The sequence below is a fragment of the Saccostrea cucullata genome, unplaced genomic scaffold (assembly GCF_032062105.1).
Source record: "Saccostrea cucullata isolate Sc308-1 unplaced genomic scaffold, CSIRO_AGI_Scuc_v1 ctg8184, whole genome shotgun sequence".
Taxonomy (NCBI): domain Eukaryota; kingdom Metazoa; phylum Mollusca; class Bivalvia; order Ostreida; family Ostreidae; genus Saccostrea; species Saccostrea cuccullata.
The window spans coordinates 1-20,715 of NW_026927000.1; the positions used below are offsets into that span (position 1 = coordinate 1).

Here is a 20,715-nt window from a genome sequence, read left to right on the forward strand (position 1 = left end):
TTTCATATACTGTAAGCAGGGTTATTTTCGCCTCGTGTTATTTTGCCGTTTTATATAGTTACATTATGCAGAGTTATTTTCGCCCTATGTTATTTTCGCCCCTTTACACTTGCAAACAATTAATTTTGCACCGTTTTAAATTCGTCCAATAACAGTACTCATCATTAAGATAAAATTCTGATCAGTATTCGTTTACTTCGCCCAATTTTAAATTCGCCCACCTGTGAGAAAGGCGAAATTAAAACGGGGGCAACCGGAAGTGTTGTTGAGCCTAAACCGTAACGTTTATGGTGACACCTATATTTTTACAAAGGGGCAAAGCCGACAGATATCGGCAATTTTCCTGTATACAATATATACACCGTTAATAAAAAGTTTATCATATATAAGCTTTAAGGTAACCATTACTGCTTCCTCTGTACGTCGATCTAGTGATCTTTCATTTTGTAACCAGAAAGATATAACTAGTAATTACATTTATGGTTACTGTTAATAACTTTAAAATTTGTTTAAAATCTTTCGTAGTAGATTAATCGCTGTCGAATGTCATTATAATATTGTGTTTTCAGGTTACTGAAAAACAGAAGTCTGCACCTGAGGAACAATGACCGGCGTTCTAAATAATGTAATAAATGCAATAATTATGTAATAAAGTGTATGAAAAAATATATCTAGAAATACTGTTGTTATTTATCTTCTATTGGGGGGGTGTATTATATACATGGATACACGTAAAACAAACAGCAGGAGCAAAAAATACTTGTACCCCTATTAGAACCGATTCAGTTGTGTTGAAGACGTACAGTGTGCCCTTTGATTGTTCAGAAATATCTGTGATGAACTGTAGCAAATACATTTATCAAATACTGTGGTATCATTGACAACATTCCTGTGGTATTTAAAATAGCCTGAGCAGGCACCGACGCATACAGAATTGGAAATGGATTAATATGTCTGGTACCAGTACATGTATCTTTTGAATGCATCACGCTGTAAATCAAGCCTACAAAATGTTTGTGATGCTAACCTACAAGAAAGAATATTAATAATTTTCTCCAATATTTTTATGCGCCCGGATCGATAGATTCAGGGCGTATATTGTTTTTGTCCTGTCTGTCTGTCTGTTTGTCAGTTTGTCTGCAAACTTTAACCTTCGCCATAACTCTTAAACCATGAAAGATAGAGACTTCATAATTGGTATGCATATTCCACTAATTAAGCTCTTTCAAATGACATCAAGGTCAATGACCCTGTGACATATATGCTAAAAATAGCTTTTTGTAGGCAAACTTTAACCTTCATCATAACTTTTTAACCATGACAGATAGAGACTTCATATTTGGTATGCATACTCCACTACTAAGTTCTTTCAAATCACACCAAGGCCAATGACCTTGTGACCTTAACTGTGACCTATATACTAAAAATAGCGGTTTTCGAACTTTGTTGCTCAGCCGGGCGCTTAGTGTTCCACAAACACATCTTGTTCATTCATTTCATCGTCATTTGCAGTTCTTTTTCTACTCAAAATCACGTAAATTATATTTAGGGAATGAATAAAAAATAGTAGCACAATCTGTTTTGTCTTTAAGATTTATAAATCAACCTTAGCTAATAGTATGACCAGACACGTGCATTTTTATTTAGTTCGACACACATGCATATGTACAGTTGTTTATTAAAAATTTGGCGTTATTTAGTGACTATAAATCTCCCTTTTTACCTTAAACTTTTTTTATAAAACACCATCCTATAAACCTGGCCTCAACCACATTAAAAATAAAAACGACATTTAATTGTGTTTGGCGTGCTTGTCATGACCTTTTATTATATGTACATTTTAATATGTAATTCACAAATATATGCGCCGATTACAATTATATGGCAGCATAAATATAGATGAGACAGCAATAGAAATACCACCTGGATCCAAGGAGCCTGGAGACAACAGTACCCCCCGGAGACGGTATTCTATGCAAAATTATGCCAAGTCCATTAAACGCAAAAAACTGTCCATTAGACGAAAAGTTTGTCACATGGCTACCAATCGGCGCTGGCACTGACATCCCTTGTTAACAAGTCCTGGTCATGACGCTGAAAAAAAAAATTGAAAAAACAGAAGACACCATTCTCAGAATTTATAACTTAAAATTTTTATTTTTTGGAGGTGGGTGGGAGGGATTTCGTGTGTTCTGCTCTGAGGGTTGATGAAGAAAAAGGAAGATTTGAAAGCGCATGCTCACCAAATCAAAGACAAGTTTGCGCATGATCACGTCATAGAAAAAAGGGGTACACCACAGGGAAACCATCATTGATTTACTTATAAGAGTTACTGCCCTTTGCCCAGTAAAATTATGCACCAGTAATTACTGCACTAAATAACCTGGTTTATCCTTATGAGATGAACCCTATTATTTAGTGACTATAAATCCCCCCTTTTTACCTTAAACTTTTTTTTATAAAACACCATCCTATAAACCTGGCCTCAACCACATTAAAAATAAAAACAACATTTAATTGTGTTTGGCGTGCTTGTCATGACCTTTTATTATATGTACATTTTAATATGTAATTCACAAATATATGCGCCGATTACAATTATATGGCAGCATAAATATAGATGAGACAGCAATAGAAATACCACCTGGATCCAAGGAGCCTGGAGACAACAGTACCCCCCGGAGACGGTATTCTATGCAAAATTATGCCAAATGGTACATAAGACAAAGTCGAATGTACCATCCGCCATAAAACAAGGCGGCAATTTTGCCCCTTCAACAGATTGAAATATTCAAAACAATCAAAGTATTAGCACAAAATGCACACAAAGAGGTGAAATTCACAAACATTCAAAATTTAATATAAAACTGCGTCAGATGCGCTCATGGTAAAATTGCGTCAGATGCGCTCATGATAAAATTGCGTCAGATGCGCTCATGATAAAATTCAAAATAATAAAAATTGCGACAGATGCGCTCATGATCAAATTGAAAATAATTCAATCAAATTATATGACAACACATATATCGATATACACCTAACCATGACAAGCACAACCATTTCAAGGAAAGGTCCTGTTTTGAAATTTACAAGATAAAAATTGTTTCAATGCACCCTTTACAGTATTAATAAACAAATCATTGCCTAAATCTGTCATGTGAACACCATCTGAGCGGAATAAATTTCTTTGATTTGCAGTTATACCTGGGTACTTAATAGCTGCTCCATTTAATTTATTTAATACAAAAGATGCTACTGAACTATTGATTCTCCGCCTACATTTTTCTCCTTCAGTGTTAGCTACAACATTTGACCAGTTTCTACGTTGCAAGATATGAGACCAAATATAATGCAATTTGGTAATCGTTCTTTTACCTTTGCTAAATTAGCCTTTATCATCATTTGTATACCTCTTAAAGTGTTATGCTGTTGTCCAATGTTGTTCCCCCCACAGTGAATAATAATGATATCTGGAGTTCTGTTACTAACTAATAAAAAGTCTAATGTTGGGTTTAATTGCTCCCATACCATTCCACGAATTCCATGCCACAATATTTTCGTTTGGCCTAATCCCAGGTCTGACTGATTAGATTTGACTGCATAGCTATGTGCCCAATGTACAATTGAAGATCCTATAATCGAAATGACCCCTGTAGAAAATCAATGCATCAATTTCAATCAAACATATTGTGTAATTTCTATCAATAACCTTAACACTTGCACCTAAGTATTTAAAGGACGAATGTATGATTTATATGCTGTTGATTTCCATCTACCCTTTTGTTGAATTTCACTTTCAGACAACCCTTCCAAATACAAGTGAGTAGCACCCCCAATACGAAATGAGTGGGTTTTGTAACTCGAAGTTTTGATATCTAGAAATTTTAAGGATTTATGTAACATGCTAGAAAACTGAAACTATGTCAATGGCTTTGAGTTAAAGTGGGCAAAATACACATCCCTATCAATTTTGCTAGACAGCAGGGAAAACTCCTTCCACAAATTCATCAGCAGTACTGATTTTGACGTGTTAGGCACCCAAACTGAAGCCCCAGAGCCTAATTGGTCCGTTTTTGAACTTTTTATAAACACTGATATTCCCCTGTCTAAAATCTGAATATCATCCCTTCTTAAATCTATAACTTCACCTACTCTCAACAATGCAAAGAATGCCAAGGCAAAAGATGACTGAAATAATACTGCTTCATATGTTGAGAAAGCCAAATGCTGTACTGCACTCAATAATCTGTGCAACAATGCCAATGTGATTGGTCGACGCATATCACAAGACAACGACGACTTTTTGTACCCTGCCATCAATTTCTTCACCAAAAAAGACTCTAACGGATTTTTCCAACCATTTACATTAATTAGAAAACTTATCCCTGATATGTAGCATTTGACTGTAGAAAAGGAACATCCCTGCTCAGACATATAAGCTATGAAATTCAAAATATGGTCAAGAGGTGGAGGCCAGGTTTGCTGAAATTCACAATTGACTCTAAAATTATAAAAACTCTGTAGTCCTTGTTTATAAACTTTACCAGTATTTTCTGATATGCTATCTTGCAAAAGTTTGTTTATAGTTTCTCCATAATTTCCCAAAATTGCATTGGTACCGAAGAGGGAAATCGATCTGCCAAAGGGGCTAGCTGCCTGAACCTGGACCACTGAAATCGAGAAATTGCATCAGCCACATTATTCTTCACACCCATTATATGTTGCGCTTTAATTTGAATATTAAATTGAAGAGTTTTCAGAACTAAGAAACGTAGCAACACCATGACTCTTTTGTTTTTTGACGTTTTTTGATTGATAATCTGCACTAGAGCCATATTGTCTACATGAAGCAACAATTTAAGGTTTTTAAGTTTAGATGACCAAATACTAATACCCAATACTATGGGAACAAGCTCCAGTAATGTTATATCCCTAATTATGTCTGAAGACCAGTATGTAGGCCAGGATAAACAAAACCAATGATTTCCAAATACTACCCCACAACCATATGCTCCTGAACTATCTGTAAAAAATTCTAAAAATTCACTGTCATGCCAATGTTGCGAAGGAAATGGCGTAGTACCATTAAAGTTGAGCAAAAATTGAACCCACATCTGCAAATTCATTCTAATTTCATTTGTTATTCTAATGAAATGAAATGATTTTTTAACTCCCTCCATTGCCCATAAATCCTACGAGAAAAAGCCCTTCCTGCTGGTAATGCCTTTACTACAAAGGCCAATGCTCCTACGAGGGATTGCAACTGCTTGAGCGTTACCTTTTTACAACTTAGAACATTTTGGATCTTTGACAACAATTCCTTTATTTTGTCCTCTGGAATAAAAATCGTTTGAGTTATAGTGTCAATGCCTAAGCCCAAAAAACAAATACGAGTAGTTGGACCCTCAGTTTTCTCTACAGCTAATGGAACCCCCAGCCCTTGACAGAGTTCTTGAAAATAACACATTAATATTTGACATTCATCTGTAGATTTCTCTCCAACAAATAAAAAATCATCTGAATAGTGAACTATACTCTCAATATTTGATCTATGCTGCACTTCCCAATGAAGAAAAGTTGAAAACTTTTCAAACAATGAGCAAGATATTGAACAGCCCATGGGCAAACATTTGTCTATGTAGTACGAGTCTGCAATTTTGAAACCTAATAAACAAAAATCTTGAGGACATATAGGTAACAACCTAAATGCATTTGAAACATCCATTTTTGCCATAAATGCCCCTCACCTTTGGCCGAAATGACTTTTAATGCATCATCAAAAGTTGAATAATTGACCGAACACAACTCTGAATCTATATAATCATTCACACTATCCCCTATAGGATAAGATAAATTGGTGATCATGCGCCAACCCCCTTGTTTCTTTGGAAGAATACTTATGGGGTTACAACGTAAATAAGAAATGGGAGGGTAAGGAAAAGGGCCTAACACTCTCCCAAGCTCTATTTCTTTGTCTATCTTGACCTGAATCTCATTTACAAATTGTTGGGTAGATAGCATGTTTTTATATTCTATCCGTTTTCTATCTCCAAGGTAATTTAATTTAAAACCAAATTTAAAACCATTAGCCAAACATTTGGCATTCTCACGGTCTGGGTAATTTTGTAACACTGTTCTAAAAGTGATACATTTATAGGTGATCTGCCCAAATCCCATAGCTGGAGCTGAAGACCATTTGCCACTTGTAAACTAATGTTTTTGTCCCTTCTGGAACTGGTTTCCACTGTTCCTGTAATAATTATTGTTTGTATTCTGATTTACTGAAGTTGTTTGAAACTGGCTACCTTTGATACAAGTTTTCATAGGATGTAGGACGTTGCACTTAAGACATTGGTGTAAATAATTACACATGTATTTATTACACACCCCTTGAAAATTAAAACTATAGCATTTTAAACGAGAAGGTGCTAAGCTAGTTTGAGGATTTCTCGACTGATTCCCACTTGCTTTATTACTTGGTGGTTGCATATAAACTAACCAGAGTTCTGCATCCACAGATGCCCAACTGATTGCCGAGTTGAATGACTTTTTTAATCGAAACTGAATGTCATATTCTTGCCAACCCTGATAAATATTATCTGCCCCCCTCTTTATCGTTGCCATATACCTGAACAAAGACAATGCTTCAGTAGGATGCTTCACTAAATAAATTGATCCAAAAATCAAAAAAGCATCCACCCACTGAGATATGTTCACAATTTTTTGTTCTTTAATCTTGGGTTTAAGTTGGAATGTACCATCCTCAAAAACTATTTGATTTGTATGTGTAGACGTGGGGTCATGAAATAGTAGTTTGTTGAGATGAACAAATTCATTGTTATATATATTTTCTTTCAAACTTTGTGATACATGAACACCTAAGGGGGAAGCTGTACTTATAAATGGTAAAGGCAAAGCCAATGAATCAACTGTGTGTATTGTACCTGGGTCAGTTGTGCTCCCAGTCCCCTGTTCGTTAACCACGTCCTGCTGACTTGGCTGGGTCTGTAAGGCTTGTTCCATCATGCTGCTAACAGGAATACCGGTGGTTAAAGTAGGAACCTGAGGTAGCGTCGCCGTCGCCGAAACGGTTGACGTAGCTGTAGTGCTTTGAGGCCTAGTCCGTGTAATGGCCGCCTGGGTTCGTGGCGTGGTCCTAACCGCAGTGGAGATGGCTGCAGCAGCTTGACCGCTAGGACGGGCATATGGACTCTTGGACTTCGATTTTCTGGGAGCTCGCAACATCTTTCCAGTTTATTTTATCGATGCCAATGATGGATGTCGATTTAAACAAAATTTGACGGACACAAAAATTTCGTGTGTTCTGCTCTGAGGGTTGATGAAGAAAAAGGAAGATTTGAAAGCGCATGCTCACCAAATCAAAGACAAGTTTGCGCATGATCACGTCATAGAAAAAAGGGGTACACCACAGGGAAACCACCATTGATTTATTTATAAGAGTTACTGCCCTTTGCCCAGTAAAATTATGCACCAGTAATTACTGCACTAAATAACCTAGTTTATCCTTATGAGATAAACCCTATTATATAATTTCACTATCATTCCTTTCGTTATGTACACCGTCATGGGATGACCCAAAAAAGAAAATATTTTCGTCACATTCTAGAGATCTCCACATTCTTTGTCTATTTGTCTATAAAGATAGGGGTTACAAATTAAAGTTCTAAACAATTTGATTATTAAAATCTCTAATTCTACGGTTTTGCATTTTTTTAAATCGGCAAAACTTTTTCCAAGCATGAAAACGCTCATGACTATTGCAACAATATCTAAATAAAACAAGAGGCTCAGGGTCTACCGCCTGAATAAAAATGGTCTTGCTGTTCTTCAGTAGCAGTTTTTTCTCCGATATACCTATTCATATGCAAAATATTTCAACCCCATCCTTAATCCAGGTGTATTGATCAGAACAAAGGTGAAAACAAATTCCCGGAGGGGGGGGGGCTTCAACAAACATGAATCAACACTTCTCAAGCATGTTACTATATAAATATGGCATGTAGTGATAAAAAAAAACTCTCCTTGAATGAACTGATATCCCCGATCAAAGATATGAATGAAGCAAATAAGTATATTACCTATAAGAAAAATAATCAGATAACTTTTTACGAAGACCAGGACCCGTGGAGGAATCTGTTTATGTAAATTTTCCCTCTCTCTTATATCTTTTTTATCTGTCACTAGATTGTCTCTATCCTTAAATCTTTATCTCTCTTAAAAATATAGAAAAAATATGTAAAGATATGTCTTAGAATTTGTGAATTAAAAAAGATTTTTAAAAAATTAAATAGAAATAAAACAAGACGCCCAAGGTCCAGATTGCTCACTTGAGCACTGTGGCTAGGAAAAAAAGTAAAAATCTGTTTAGCATTTGAAAGGCTTTTTGCACAACTAGTCCCGTTCGACCTACCCCTAAAAAAATTTCCTACACACTTCTTGGTAAAACTTTCATCGTCCAGTGTCGCCCCACCCTGCTCCTGGGGTCATGATTTGAACAAACTTGAATCTACACCATCTGAGAATGCTTCCCTATAAATGTGACCAATTGTAGCTCTACTGTTCTTGAGAAGATTTAGATTTTGAAGATTTTTTTCCTATATACTCTTATGCAAAATTTGGGTCGTCCATTGTGACTGCCACCATACTTACAGGAGTCATGGTTTGAACAAACTTGAATCCACACCATCTGAGAATAATTTCATATATGAACAATCATAGCTTGACTGTTCTTGAGAAGATTTAGATTTTTAAAAGATTTTTCTTACATATCCCTATGTAAAACTTTAAACGTCCATTGTGGCCCCACCCTACCCTTGGAGGGTCATGATTTGAACAAACTTGATTCTACACTTTCTGACATTGGTTCCACGTGAGTTTCTCCTGGCCGCTTGGTTTTTGAGAAGAAGATTTTTCAACTGTGCCATTGATTTTTCGCTATTTCGTAATTATCTCCCCTTGGAAGAAGGCGTGGACCTTCATTTGAACAAACTTGAATCCCCTTCACCTTTGAAAGGATGTTTTGTGCCAAGTTTGGTTGAGATTAGCCCAGTAGTTCTGGAGAAGAAGATCAGATTGTGATAAGTTTACAACGACGACGACAGACAACTTATAAATTTTGATCAGAATAGTTCACTGAATCTTCTGCTCAATTGAACTAAAAATTAATCATGGCTTTATTGTTATTTTACAAGTATTCTTTTGATGTCCTCTCAATCGAAGATCCAGATGTATATAGTTTTTGGCCTATTCGTCCGTCTCTCTGTCTGTTTGTCCGCAAAAACTTTAACCTTGCTCATAACTTTTGATCGAGTGGGTCACGCTGTGGCTTTCATATTTCACAGGTGTATTTCTTGTGACAAATTTAGATCTTCTTTGGGTACGAATAACTTCTGATCTTGACCTTTGGAGTTTGACATGCATTTGAGAAAATTCAACTCTTTCTTTGTGGCAAGACCTTGACGTATTGACGTTGACCTTGGTGATTTCTGTACCTGTGAAAAAACTTTTACCTTGGCCAAATTTTTTGAACGGTAACAGATAGGGCTTTCATAATTCACATATGTAATCATTATGAGAAGACCTTTCATTGGATACAAAGAACTTAGACCTTTTGACCTTGACCTTGGAGTTTGACATACTTTAAATAATATACCTTGACCAAAACTTTTGAAGAGTTAGGGCTAGTGCTTTCATACTGCATATATTTATTTTTTGTGACAAGGTCTTTCATTGGATATCAAAAACTTTGACCCTTTGACCTTCGCCTTGGAGTTTGACCTATTCTTTTAAAAACTTTAACCTTGGCCATAACTTTTGAACAATATAAACTAGGACATTTATATTTTACATATGCATTCTTTATGGCAAGACCTTTCATTGGATACCAACAAATTTGACCTGTTGACCTCGGAGATTTCCGTACTTGTGCAAAAACTTTAATCTTAACAATAACTTTTGAATGGTAAGGGCGAGGACTTTCATACTTCAGATATGTAATCCTTGTGCAAAGACCTTTCATTAGATACCATGAACTTTGACCCTTTGACCTTGGAGTTTAACCTACTTTTAAAACAAACCTTGACCATAACTTTTATAGGGTTAGGGCTAACGTTTTCATATTTCAAATATTTAATCCTTGTGACAGGGCCTTTCATTGGATATCATAAATGACCTTGACCTTCAGGTTATTATATATTTAATTTGCATTCAAAACAAGCAAATTCAAAGAATTGTGGTCCCCCGCTTTCGGTGTCTTTGTGGGTAATATGTCATTACTTATGTTGTGTCAAAGATGATGAATGCCCTTTCATATGTCATTCAAGAGTTGTCACCAAAGTTTTAAAGTTTTTGGGGGTGTTTTGGAAAAGAATAGGTCAAACATGAAGGTCAAGAAGTCAGAAATCATAGCATGCTCGGAAATATCTTGCCACAGGCTATGCACCTGTCAAATATGAAAGCCCTATCTCTTCTAAATCAAAAGTCATAAGGAACATTTCTGAAAAGTAGTTTAAACTTCAAGGTCAATAGGTCAAAATTCAAAATTAAGAAAGGACTTTTATTGGTTAAAAAGTCAAACGTCAAGATCAAGGTAAGGGGATAAAAATTTTTAGTGTATTTAGAAAGGTCTTGTCACGAGTAAAAGACACATGTGTAATATGAAAGTCCCATTCAAAAGATATGACCAAAGTTAAAGTTTTTGTGGCAGACGGATAGACCTGGCAGACTTACAGACGGATGAGATTTAGTGTCCCCTTACTTTCACGAAACGGAGGACAAAGAAAAGACTTGCAAATCACATCCCAATGGTGTCATAAAGGCTAGATTTACCGCCTGCCCGTTTGTTAAGTTTTTTCGTTTGTAGTGTTTTTATGTACGTTTGTTCTGCTAAGATGATTGTTCGTTTTGCATTCATATAGATATGTTTGTTATGTACGCAGTTGTTGGTTTTGCTTTAATGTAAACTTGTTGTGCGTCAGGGTCTGTTCATTATGCATTGTTTATCATTTGTCAAGCTCAAATGAGTTTTTCTCTGTCTATCTGTCCGCCTGTACACTTTTCATATTTTCAACTTTCTCTCAAGAATCACTGCATGGGTCAATTTTAACCAAAATTGGCGCTACGAATCCATGGGTAAAGGAAATTTCGAATTTTATATAAGAGGACTAAGCAATCTTCCAAGAAAAATACAAAAATAGGGCGGTGTCATTAAAAAATTTCCTCTATGGAACCAAGGGGTCAGAAAAGATGAAACTTATGTGGAAGCTTCCTGAGGAATTGTAGATTCTAAATCGTTCAATTCATGGCCTGCAGTGCTAGCCTACCATGGGGACACAATGAGGAGTAAACGTTTTACAATGAAATATTTCGTAAAAATCTTAGAATCTTCTCAGGAACCACTTGGCAAGAAAAGATGAAAATTATGCAGACGAATCCTGGGGTAGTATAAATTCTAGAAATTGTTGAACTCATTCCCTAAGGGATAGACTGAGGCTCTAAACAAGAGCTTAGTTTTACAATGAAATATACATGTATATGGGAATATACTTAAGTCTTATTGTCTGCACGTGCCATAAAAGATGAAACTTCTGTAGAAGTATCCTGGGGCCGTGTAGTTCCTAAATTAAGTGTTGATATCATGGGGTTGGGCGAGGCCATAAGGGGGGTCTAGTGAAGAACGACAGGGCCAAAGTAACTAAGGCGAACGGTGCGGCCCATGGACCACTTCTTTGCTTACATTTCGCAAGTTGTCATTGTTTTCCAAATAATTGACAAGGCTAAATTGATCACGAATCTCTTCGCACATGTACAAGAACTTCCTTGTGTATCACCATTTTTCATATGTTGTAATTTACATGACAATTTTGAAAAAAGGTGAAAAAGATAAAAATGTGAAAGGAAATCCGTCTCTTAGCGTTGGTAGAGAGATTTCTTATTATTTTTTTTTTTGGTTGAGTTAAATATCCCAAAAACAATATCAACTGTATACACGTCGACTTTATTTTATTCATCTGACAAAACATATTTTGGCTCACCTGAACCGAAGTCTTATGTGCGTTTTCTGACCTAAACTTTATCCGTTGTTTGTTATCGTCGTAAACTTTTCTCATTTTCATATTCTTCGGGCTTAATCAAAACCGCTGGGCCTCTTTCATCCAAACTTGACAGAGAGTATTCTTGGGTAAAGGGGCTTCAAATTTGTTCAAATGAAGGGTCATATGCTCTCTTGAAAGGGGAAGTAATGGAGAAAAAAGTAGATATTGGGTGGGATCATTTAAAAATCTTCTCAGCTAAATAAATGACAAAACTTATTTGAAAGCTTCCTGATATAAAGTAGATTCAGTTTTGTTCAAATAATGATCCCTAAGGGTAGGGTGGAGCCACAATAAGCAATCAAAATTTTAGGAAAACATTGGGGAAATCTTTTATCCTCTCAAGAACATTAATTGATATTAATTACATGAAAGCATCCTTGGCTAATATAGATTCAAATTTGTTCAAATTTAAGTTTGTTCAAGTTCACTTTTGAATGGTTTCTTTTAAGCTGACAGGCCGGAAGGAAACATTTTTAGTTTACTATAGTATTTTTCTTTTTTGCGCAACCGAACATTTTTAGGTGAACGGGACTACCAAGCAAAAATTCCTTGACAAGAACCCTCAATTTCCAAGGCCTTGTCACTTCATTTATCAGGCAAATTCTTAATTGTATCTCTTTTCAAACATGTATATGGTCATTCCAAGTTTTTCTACATACAATCTGTACACATGTAATTGTTATTGTACTACATATCAAATACACCTCTGTACCTTATTTTGATTATATAAAATTATAAATATTTAACAATTGATTCTGTAAATAACTGACATTTATTACATTTATATAACATTTTTTTTTTAGGTTTTCCTTCAAACTATTTTTCTGTCCTTCCATCAAGCTTTTGTTTGTTTTCACCAAATGGATTTTTTAGCACCCTAAAACAAATTTAATACATGTACACTAAGTTAAGATAAAAAATAACCCATAATGAATAAATAATTTTATCCACAAGCAAAATAAAAATAAAATTTGGATTTAAGGTCATTAAGCATAAATTTTACCTTAAAATAGTCAACACCAAAGAAGAAGAGCTTTCTAGGGCCAAACAGGCCATCATCATCATCATCATCGTAATCATCATCTTCAGGTTCCTTATCATTATTAATGTATTCATCAGCAATGTCTTCCTTCAGAAGCTGGGAAATGTAGAACAGTCACATTGTTATTACATACACATGTACATATTGTGTAAGGATTTCATACAACAATTATACTAGTTTAAAAAAATATGGGAAAAGAAAGCAAAAAATATTCAATTTAGACAGGCACATCTTAAAATTTCCTTCCGCTTCAATTTATAGATTGAATAAATAATTACATGTACATAAAATTTGAAAATTTTATGTAATACCTCATGCGATAATGATTCCCCTGTAATGAATGGAGTATCTTGATTCCTTGACACCTCTAGACATTCTGGATCTGGTGATGATCCAAGGTTTGGTGACGTCTTTTTCACTGGGATAAGCTGGGCTGACTTTTCCTCAGTGATAAGCTGGGTTGATTTCTTTTTCTCTGTGATAAGCTCAGCTGACTTTTCCACTGTGATAAGCTCGGCTGACTTTTCCTCTGTGATAACCAGGGTTGACTTTTCCTCTGTGATAAGCTCAGCTGACTTTTCCACTGTGATAAGCTCAACTGACTTTTCTTCTGTGATAAGCTCGGCTGACTTTTCCTCCGGGATAACCAGGACTAACGTTTCCTCAGTGATAAGCATGGCTGACTTTTCCTCTGGGATAAGCTGGGCTGACTTTTCTTCAGTGATAAGCTCGACTGACTTTTCCTCTGTGATAAGCTGGGCTGACTTTTCCTCTGTGATAAGCTGGGCTGACTTTTCTTCTGTGATAACCAGGGCTAACTTTTCCTCAGTGATAAGCTTGGCTGAGTTTTTCTCTGTGATAAGCTCGGCTGAGTTTTTCTCTGTGATAAGCTCGGCTGACTTTTCCTCTGTGATAACCTGGGCTGACTTTTCCTCAGTGATAAGCTCGGTTGACTTTTTCTCTGTGATAAGCTCAGCTGACTTTTTTGTGATAAGCTCGACTGACTTTTCCTCTGTGATAACCAGGGCTAACTTTTCCTCAGTGATAAGCTTGGCTGAGTTTTTCTCTGGGATAAACTGGGCTGACTTTTCTTTTGTGATAAGCTGGGCAGACTTTTCCTCTGTGATAACCTGGGCTGACTTTTCTTCTATGATAAGCCGGGCTGACTTTTCCTCTGTGATAAGCTCAGTTGGCTCTTTCTCTGTTATAAGCTCAGCTGACTTTTCCTCTGTGATAATCTGTGTTGGCTTTTCCTCATTGATAAGCTTGGCTGACTTTTTCTCTGTGATAAGCTCGGCTGACTTTTCTTCTGTGATAAGCTCGGCTGACTTTTCCTCTGTGATAACCTGGGCTGACTTTTCCTCAGTGATAAGCTGGGCTGACTTTTCCTCTGTGATAAGCTTGGTTGACTTTTCCTCAGTGATAAGCTCGGTTGACTTTTTCTCTGTGATAAGCTCAACTGACTTTTCTTCTGTGATAAGCTTGGCTGACTTTTCCTCTGTGATAACCAGGGCTGACTTTTCCTCAGTGATAAGCTGGGCTGACTTTTCCTCTGGGATAAGCTGGGCTGACTTTTCTTCTATGATAAGCTGGGCTGACTTTTCCTCTGTGATAAGCTGGGCTGATTTTCCTCTGAAATAAGCTGGGCTGACTTTTCCTCTGTGATAAGCTCAGTTGGCTCTTTCTCTGTTATAAGCTCAGCTGACTTTTCCTCTGAGATACGCTCGGCTGACTTTACCTCTGTGATAATCTGGGTTGACTTTTCCGCATTGATAAGCTTGGCTGACTTTTTCTCTGTGATAAGCTCGGCTGACTTTTCCTTTGTGATAAGCTCGGTTGACTTTATCTCTGTGATAAGCTCAGCTGACTTTTCTTCTGTGATAAGCTTGGCTGACTTTTCCTCTGTGATAACCTGGGCTGACTTTTCCACAGTGATAAGTATCTGCGCTCGATCTTACGGTGGCACCGTCAACATATTATAGGCCTATATCTGTTATATAGGATATGAGATGTCTGTTCTGAACAGGAGTATAGTTATTCGATACTGATATCTGTTATATGAGACATGATATGTCTGTAGTGAACTGTTTATCTTGTCATTACTGATATCTGTACTGATATCTGTTAAACAGGACAAGATATGTCTGAACTGAACAGAAGTACCGTCATTCAATACTGATATCTGTTATATAGGACAGGATATGTCTGCACTGAACTGTTTATCTTGTCATTACTGATATCTGAACTGATATCTGTTAAACAGGACAAGAGACGTCTGTACTGAACTGTTTATCTTGTCATTACTGATATCTCTTATAAAGGACATGATACCCGGTATGTCTGAACTGAACAAGAGTTCCGTCATTCAGTACTGATATCTGTTATATGAGACATGATATGTTCGTTCTGAACACCTAATCATGTCATTACTGATATCTGTTATACAGGACACGATATGTCTGAACTGAACCGGAGTACCATCATTCAATACTGATATCTGTTTAATAAGACATGATATGTCTGTACTGAACTGTTTATCTTGTCATTACTGATATCTATTATACAGGACATGAGACGTCTGAACTGAACAGGAGTTCCATCATTCAGTCATGGTGTCTGTTATATGTCTGTTTAGTGCGTACGGATACGGATATCAGTATTGAATGACAGTACTCTTGTTCAGTTAAGACATCTTATGTCCTATATAACTGATATCAGTACAAATATCAGTAATGACATGATAACCAGTTCAGTTCAGACATAACATGTCCTGTATAAAAGATATCAGTAATAAATGACAGTACTCCTGTTCAGTTTAGACATATCATGTCTTGTATAACAGCTGATATCAGTAATGACATGATTAGGAGTTCAAAACAAACATATTATGTCTCATATAACAGATATCAGTACAGATATCAGTAATGACAAGATAAACAGTTCATTACAAATATATCATGTCTCATATACCAGATATCAGTATTGAATGACGGTACTCCTGTTCAGTTCAGACATCTCATGTAAACAGTTCATTACAAATATATCATGTCTCATATACCAGATATCAGTATTGAATGACGGTACTCCTGTTCAGTTCAGACATCTCATGTCCTGGATAACAGATATCAGTAATGACAAGATAAACAGTTCAGTACAGACATATCATGTCTCATGTAACAGATATCAGTATTGAATGAGGGTACTCCTGTTCAGTTCAGACGTCTCTGTATAACAGATATCAGTAATGACAAGATAAACAGTTCAGTACAGACATATCATGTCTTAAATAACAGATATCAGTATTGAATGAGGGTACTCAAGTTCAGTTCAGACGTCTCATGTCCTGTATAACAGATATCCATAATGACATGATAAACAGTTCAGTACAGACAGATCATGTCTTAAATAACAGATATCAGTATCGAATAACTATACTCCTGTTCAGAACAGACATCTCATGTCCTATAAAACAGATATATAATATGTTGACGGTGCCACCGTAAGGGCGAGCACAGATACTTATTTCGTTTTCATTTTGATTGGGCTCGTCAAGCCGCACGTGACAACTGACATTTGGTGCTTATAATACTCTGACATCACATGACTTCGTATGCATATTTTAACAAACCCAACCCTGAAGAGGGCTGATTTAATTAAGAACAGTTTTTATTGACTATTTTTCTGCAATAAATTCATATCAAAGCAAGTTTATCATTTGTTTAACTTTTGTTGTTATTCTCGCGAGAACGTTGCTTTATCTTTTGTTCATGAAGCGATGAATTGTAGGTCCAAATTACTGCGGTAAAAAAAAAATCTATCGAATGAATATGCAGTAGTCCGAATTTTCTCTTCGCCCAGGCGCTGTCATTAGAGCTCGCAGTTAACTATTAGGTTACAGAGTCATGAATAAAAAGATAAACCTTATATTGTAAAAGTTTGTTACCTGTAGGTTTTAACAATCTATTTTTCTCTATTGATGGGTTACTTAATGCTTAGTTTAAACCAATTTTATTCACCTTTCAAGATTTCGTTTTGATTCCTCCGCCATATTGAAATGTTTGCACTTCTGCGCATGTGCAACCACAAAACGTCACTGTTTTATGCATTCCGTTTTGGGACGTTCTATGTCCACCAACAATCGCATCATCTCGGGTCTTTCCGTCAGAGGTCGGAAATATTAACATCACCGGATACTAAAAATTTATACATTTCCTGTTGATTCAAATATCGGATAGACGAAGTTAGAAGCCCCTTCTATAGTATATTTTAGGTAATATCATTACATTGAATAAAGTTAAATTTCTTATTATACAGATAAAAGGTCTCCATGCATTTATTTCAAAGATCATGAAAAAAGAGGGTTGTCATTGCGTCTTCCATATACATTCGAGGTCGTTTTTCCGCTTGTCGGAAAGGCCCGAGAAGTTGCGATTGTGTTCACTAATATACCTCGCCATTTTGTAGATTGTAAAGTCCCAAACTGAGTCTGTAAACAAGAATTTTTCCGGATTAAATGTGACAATGAAAATCTGTGTCTAAGCTGACTACTAGGACAAAATTCCAGATTAACAGAATTTTTGACTGATTTTTTACGGCACAAAATTTTGTTTGTTTACTGTATGTTTAGCTTATTCCTCAGAGCACTGCTTTCTTAAAGGGGTCACAGGTGCTTGGGGAGGGACTCCCCCCCCCCCCCCTCGTACTTGGTACGTGTACGCCTATACGACTGAAAATTTCGTCTTGAAATTTGTAAATGAATGAAAGGACATTATACTGTGCTCATATCAAAACTTTTAACTGCAAATGTATAGCTAAATATTCAATAAACCAATTGCCTATTCTAAGCTTAAGAGTTGAAATCGATCTCAATCTTTTAACTTATAAGTAAACTAAAATATATAAAGGTGAATTTGTGTCAAAAAATGGTATAGTAATACGTGCAATTACCTCGCAGTTATCTAACTTACTACCGCTCTTTTGCGGAAGAGTCGAGAAAGCTCTGGATTTTGGGGACACATGACATTGATTACAGTAGTAACAATCAAATGATTCGATCAATTTAATGCCGAAAGTGCAATGTATTGCCAAGAATTGGACTCCAAATAGTAGATTGTCAATTAAGGAAAGTTTGGAATATTGAATCAGCTTTTAAATGTGACGATTTTCAATGAAAATTTAATGAGAAAAGTCCGCTTAGTTAAAAATATCGTTAAAAATATAACATTTTGGGATTAGCTCGTCTCAAAAATTAATTAGGCTATTTCAGTGATTTTTAAGCAAGGTATTCCACCCGGATTTTTTACTTATCTATCATTATAAACTCTACAATAACCGATCTTGCATTGTATTCAGTAGCACATTTGTCCCCATCCAACAGACGTTTCCTATCTTCATCGCAAAAGAGTTCCGCTAAGTTGAGTAATCGCGATATAAAGTATTGGGCATGTTTATGTAGAGTGTAAAATAAATCAAGCAAAAAGCAAAAAGTGATTTTACTTTATTAGCCTGCATTAGATCCATGATCGTCTCAAGCCACGATTCGGAGTCCGCATGTACAGTGATGTGCCATAAGTGTTCGTCCAAATTCAATTTTCATTACGTCACTTTACATTTTCACATAACTTCGTCGACGCTGTATCTTTTAACCATGGCGTCAAAGTTGAATAAATAAGTATATATTCATAGCATATCCACGTGACTGTCACGTGTCACAATTACGTAGCAAAATTATTTTCGTCTGCTGTGTATTTCCCCTGTAAACAAAATGGCTACCGTGCGTAAAGAATTGAGTACTGATGTTAAAGAAGTCATCGTTTCTCTTTACCTGTCTGGATTAAAACATTCAGAAATAGCAAGGAGATTACAAATTCCCCGGTCTACAATAACTTCTGTAGTTGACCGGTATCGCAAGCGAGGAAGTGTAGAAAACATACCGAGGAAAGGGAAGCAGGCAAAGCTAAGTGACAGAGACAGTCGCAGCATTTTAAGGTTGGTGAAAGAAAACAGAAAGAGAAAATTATCAGACATAACAGCCTTATTCAATGAAAATAGAGACTCTGCTATATCTAAACGGACAGTTCAGCGAAATTTGTACAAACAGGGGTATTTTAGAAGAGTTGTTCGAAAGCGCATAAGAATTCGCGAAGTGAACAGAAAAGCACGGCTCTCCTGGTGTAGAGGAAACAGATACAAAACTATAGATAATTATTGGAACAGGGTCATCTTTAGTGATGAGTGCAAAGTGGACGTTGGGACTGATAACCGTGTTTTTATATGGAGAAAGGTGGGCGAAGAGTGGATGCCATGTTGTCTCTCGCAACCTCCAACACCGAAGTTTAGTTTAATGATATGGGGCTGCATCACTTTCAACGGTGTAGGGACTGTGACTGTTGTAGATGGTAACATTAATGCTAGAAAATACATTGATATAATTGAAGATCAACTTTGGCCAGTCATAGCACGCCATTTTCCTCGAAATAACTATATATTTCAAGATGACAACGCCCCTATTCACAGAGCCCGAGTAGTTCAAGAATATAAATTACAGAATAATATTCATTCAATGGTTTGGCCCGCTCAGAGTCCTGATTTGAACATTATTGAAAATATCTGGTTGAGACTGAAAAGAGAACTGAAAAACGGCAACGAAATATTCTTGTGTAAAAATCAGCTGGAGGCAGCCATTCGACGTATCTGGATAAACATCCCAATTTATTATGTTCAGGGCTTATACAGGTCGATCCCAAGACGAATACAGAAAGTTCTGAGGTCAAAAGGCTATATAACAAAGTATTAAGGTAAGAAAAAATATTTTATAATTTTATTTCTGTGTTTTATTTTTCCGAAGCGTCTCGTTACTACGGCGGCCATTTTGAATTTGGACGAACACTTATGGCACATCACTGTAGCTCTCTCCTACCCGTGGCTGCTTGATCTGTAACGTATGCTATATTTGTTTTCAGCGCCTAGAGAATTCCATACGCGAGATAACTCTAAATGACTTTTTTCATAAGTGAAAAAACCTATGTATAAACCTTTTCTCTCCGGAAACCCTGCGTTGCCAATGTCCTTAAAGTCATCACGTTTATCATATACCTTGGTTGTAAGATTATCATTAACGTCTTTTTCAAGTAAAATATCCCATTATGAAACAGATGTGTTAGACTCTGTGGTACCTTTTATCTCAAGCTCAACAGGATATATCGTATCGACGTAGGAATGAAAATTACCATTGTTAATTGACAATACGTCGTTGAAACAATAATATCAGCAGTCTTGTTTAAAGTCATCATTTTGTAAGTTCTATGGTCGATACAATGACCTTGTCAGCAAATACAATTTATCATTTAGTCAAATGCTGACTGACGTTTTACATACTAATTGTTAGTCCATTATTCATACACTGAATTGACGACGGATTTTTCCGTTATTTCCTGATCATGACAAGGGGCACACGGCGGGTGTGACCGGTCAGCAGGGGATGCTCACTACTCCATGGCACCTGATCCCACCTCTGATGTTTCGGAGGTCTGTGTTTGCTCTGCTCCTATTTTGTATTGT

The 20,715-nt window shown here is 36.3% G+C and overlaps 2 protein-coding genes and 1 long non-coding RNA gene across 3 annotated transcripts; all 3 read right to left on the minus strand.

The window, feature by feature from the left end:
• Positions 1 to 3,300: 3,300 nt before the first annotated feature.
• LOC134273207 (uncharacterized) lies at positions 3,301 to 7,322 on the minus strand. The gene is made up of 2 exons (XM_062755398.1): positions 6,945 to 7,322; positions 3,301 to 3,650 (listed from the first exon to the last, which is right to left on the minus strand). The coding sequence occupies exons 1-2, from the start codon at positions 7,243 to 7,245 to the stop codon at positions 3,301 to 3,303; spliced, it is 651 nt and encodes a 216-aa protein (XP_062611382.1). The 5' UTR covers positions 7,246 to 7,322.
• Positions 7,323 to 12,918: 5,596 nt separating this feature from the next.
• LOC134273208 (uncharacterized) lies at positions 12,919 to 13,556 on the minus strand. Its single transcript, XR_009993366.1, has 3 exons — positions 13,467 to 13,556; positions 13,117 to 13,251; positions 12,919 to 12,990 (listed from the first exon to the last, which is right to left on the minus strand). It is a non-coding gene; the product is annotated as an uncharacterized LOC134273208 (long non-coding RNA).
• Positions 13,557 to 13,599: 43 nt separating this feature from the next.
• LOC134273209 (caldesmon-like) lies at positions 13,600 to 15,520 on the minus strand. Its single transcript, XM_062755399.1, has 5 exons — positions 15,437 to 15,520; positions 15,259 to 15,337; positions 14,862 to 15,108; positions 13,678 to 14,814; positions 13,600 to 13,630 (listed from the first exon to the last, which is right to left on the minus strand). Exons 1-5 carry the CDS (start codon positions 15,518 to 15,520, stop codon positions 13,600 to 13,602), a joined length of 1,578 nt encoding a protein of 525 aa, XP_062611383.1.
• Positions 15,521 to 20,715: the final 5,195 nt, after the last annotated feature.

Excerpts from the sequence above, each read along its gene's own strand:
- LOC134273207 (XM_062755398.1), bottom strand. The coding sequence starts at position 7,245 with ATGTTGCGAGCTCCCAGAAAATCGAAGTCCAAGAGTCCATATGCCCGT. Across the intron at positions 3,651-6,944 it reads TGGGAGCACAACTGACCCAG|GGGTCATTTCGATTATAGGA; the intron begins GTACAATACACA and ends GATTTTCTACAG.
- LOC134273209 (XM_062755399.1), bottom strand. The coding sequence starts at position 15,520 with ATGACGGAACTCTTGTTCAGTTCAGACATACCGGGTATCATGTCCTTT. Across the intron at positions 15,338-15,436 it reads ATGACAAGATAAACAGTTCA|ATATCAGTATTGAATGACGG; the intron begins GTACAGACGTCT and ends CCTATATAACAG. Across the intron at positions 14,815-14,861 it reads GAGCGTATCTCAGAGGAAAA|AGGAAAAGTCAGCCCAGCTT; the intron begins GTCAGCTGAGCT and ends AGCTTATCACAG.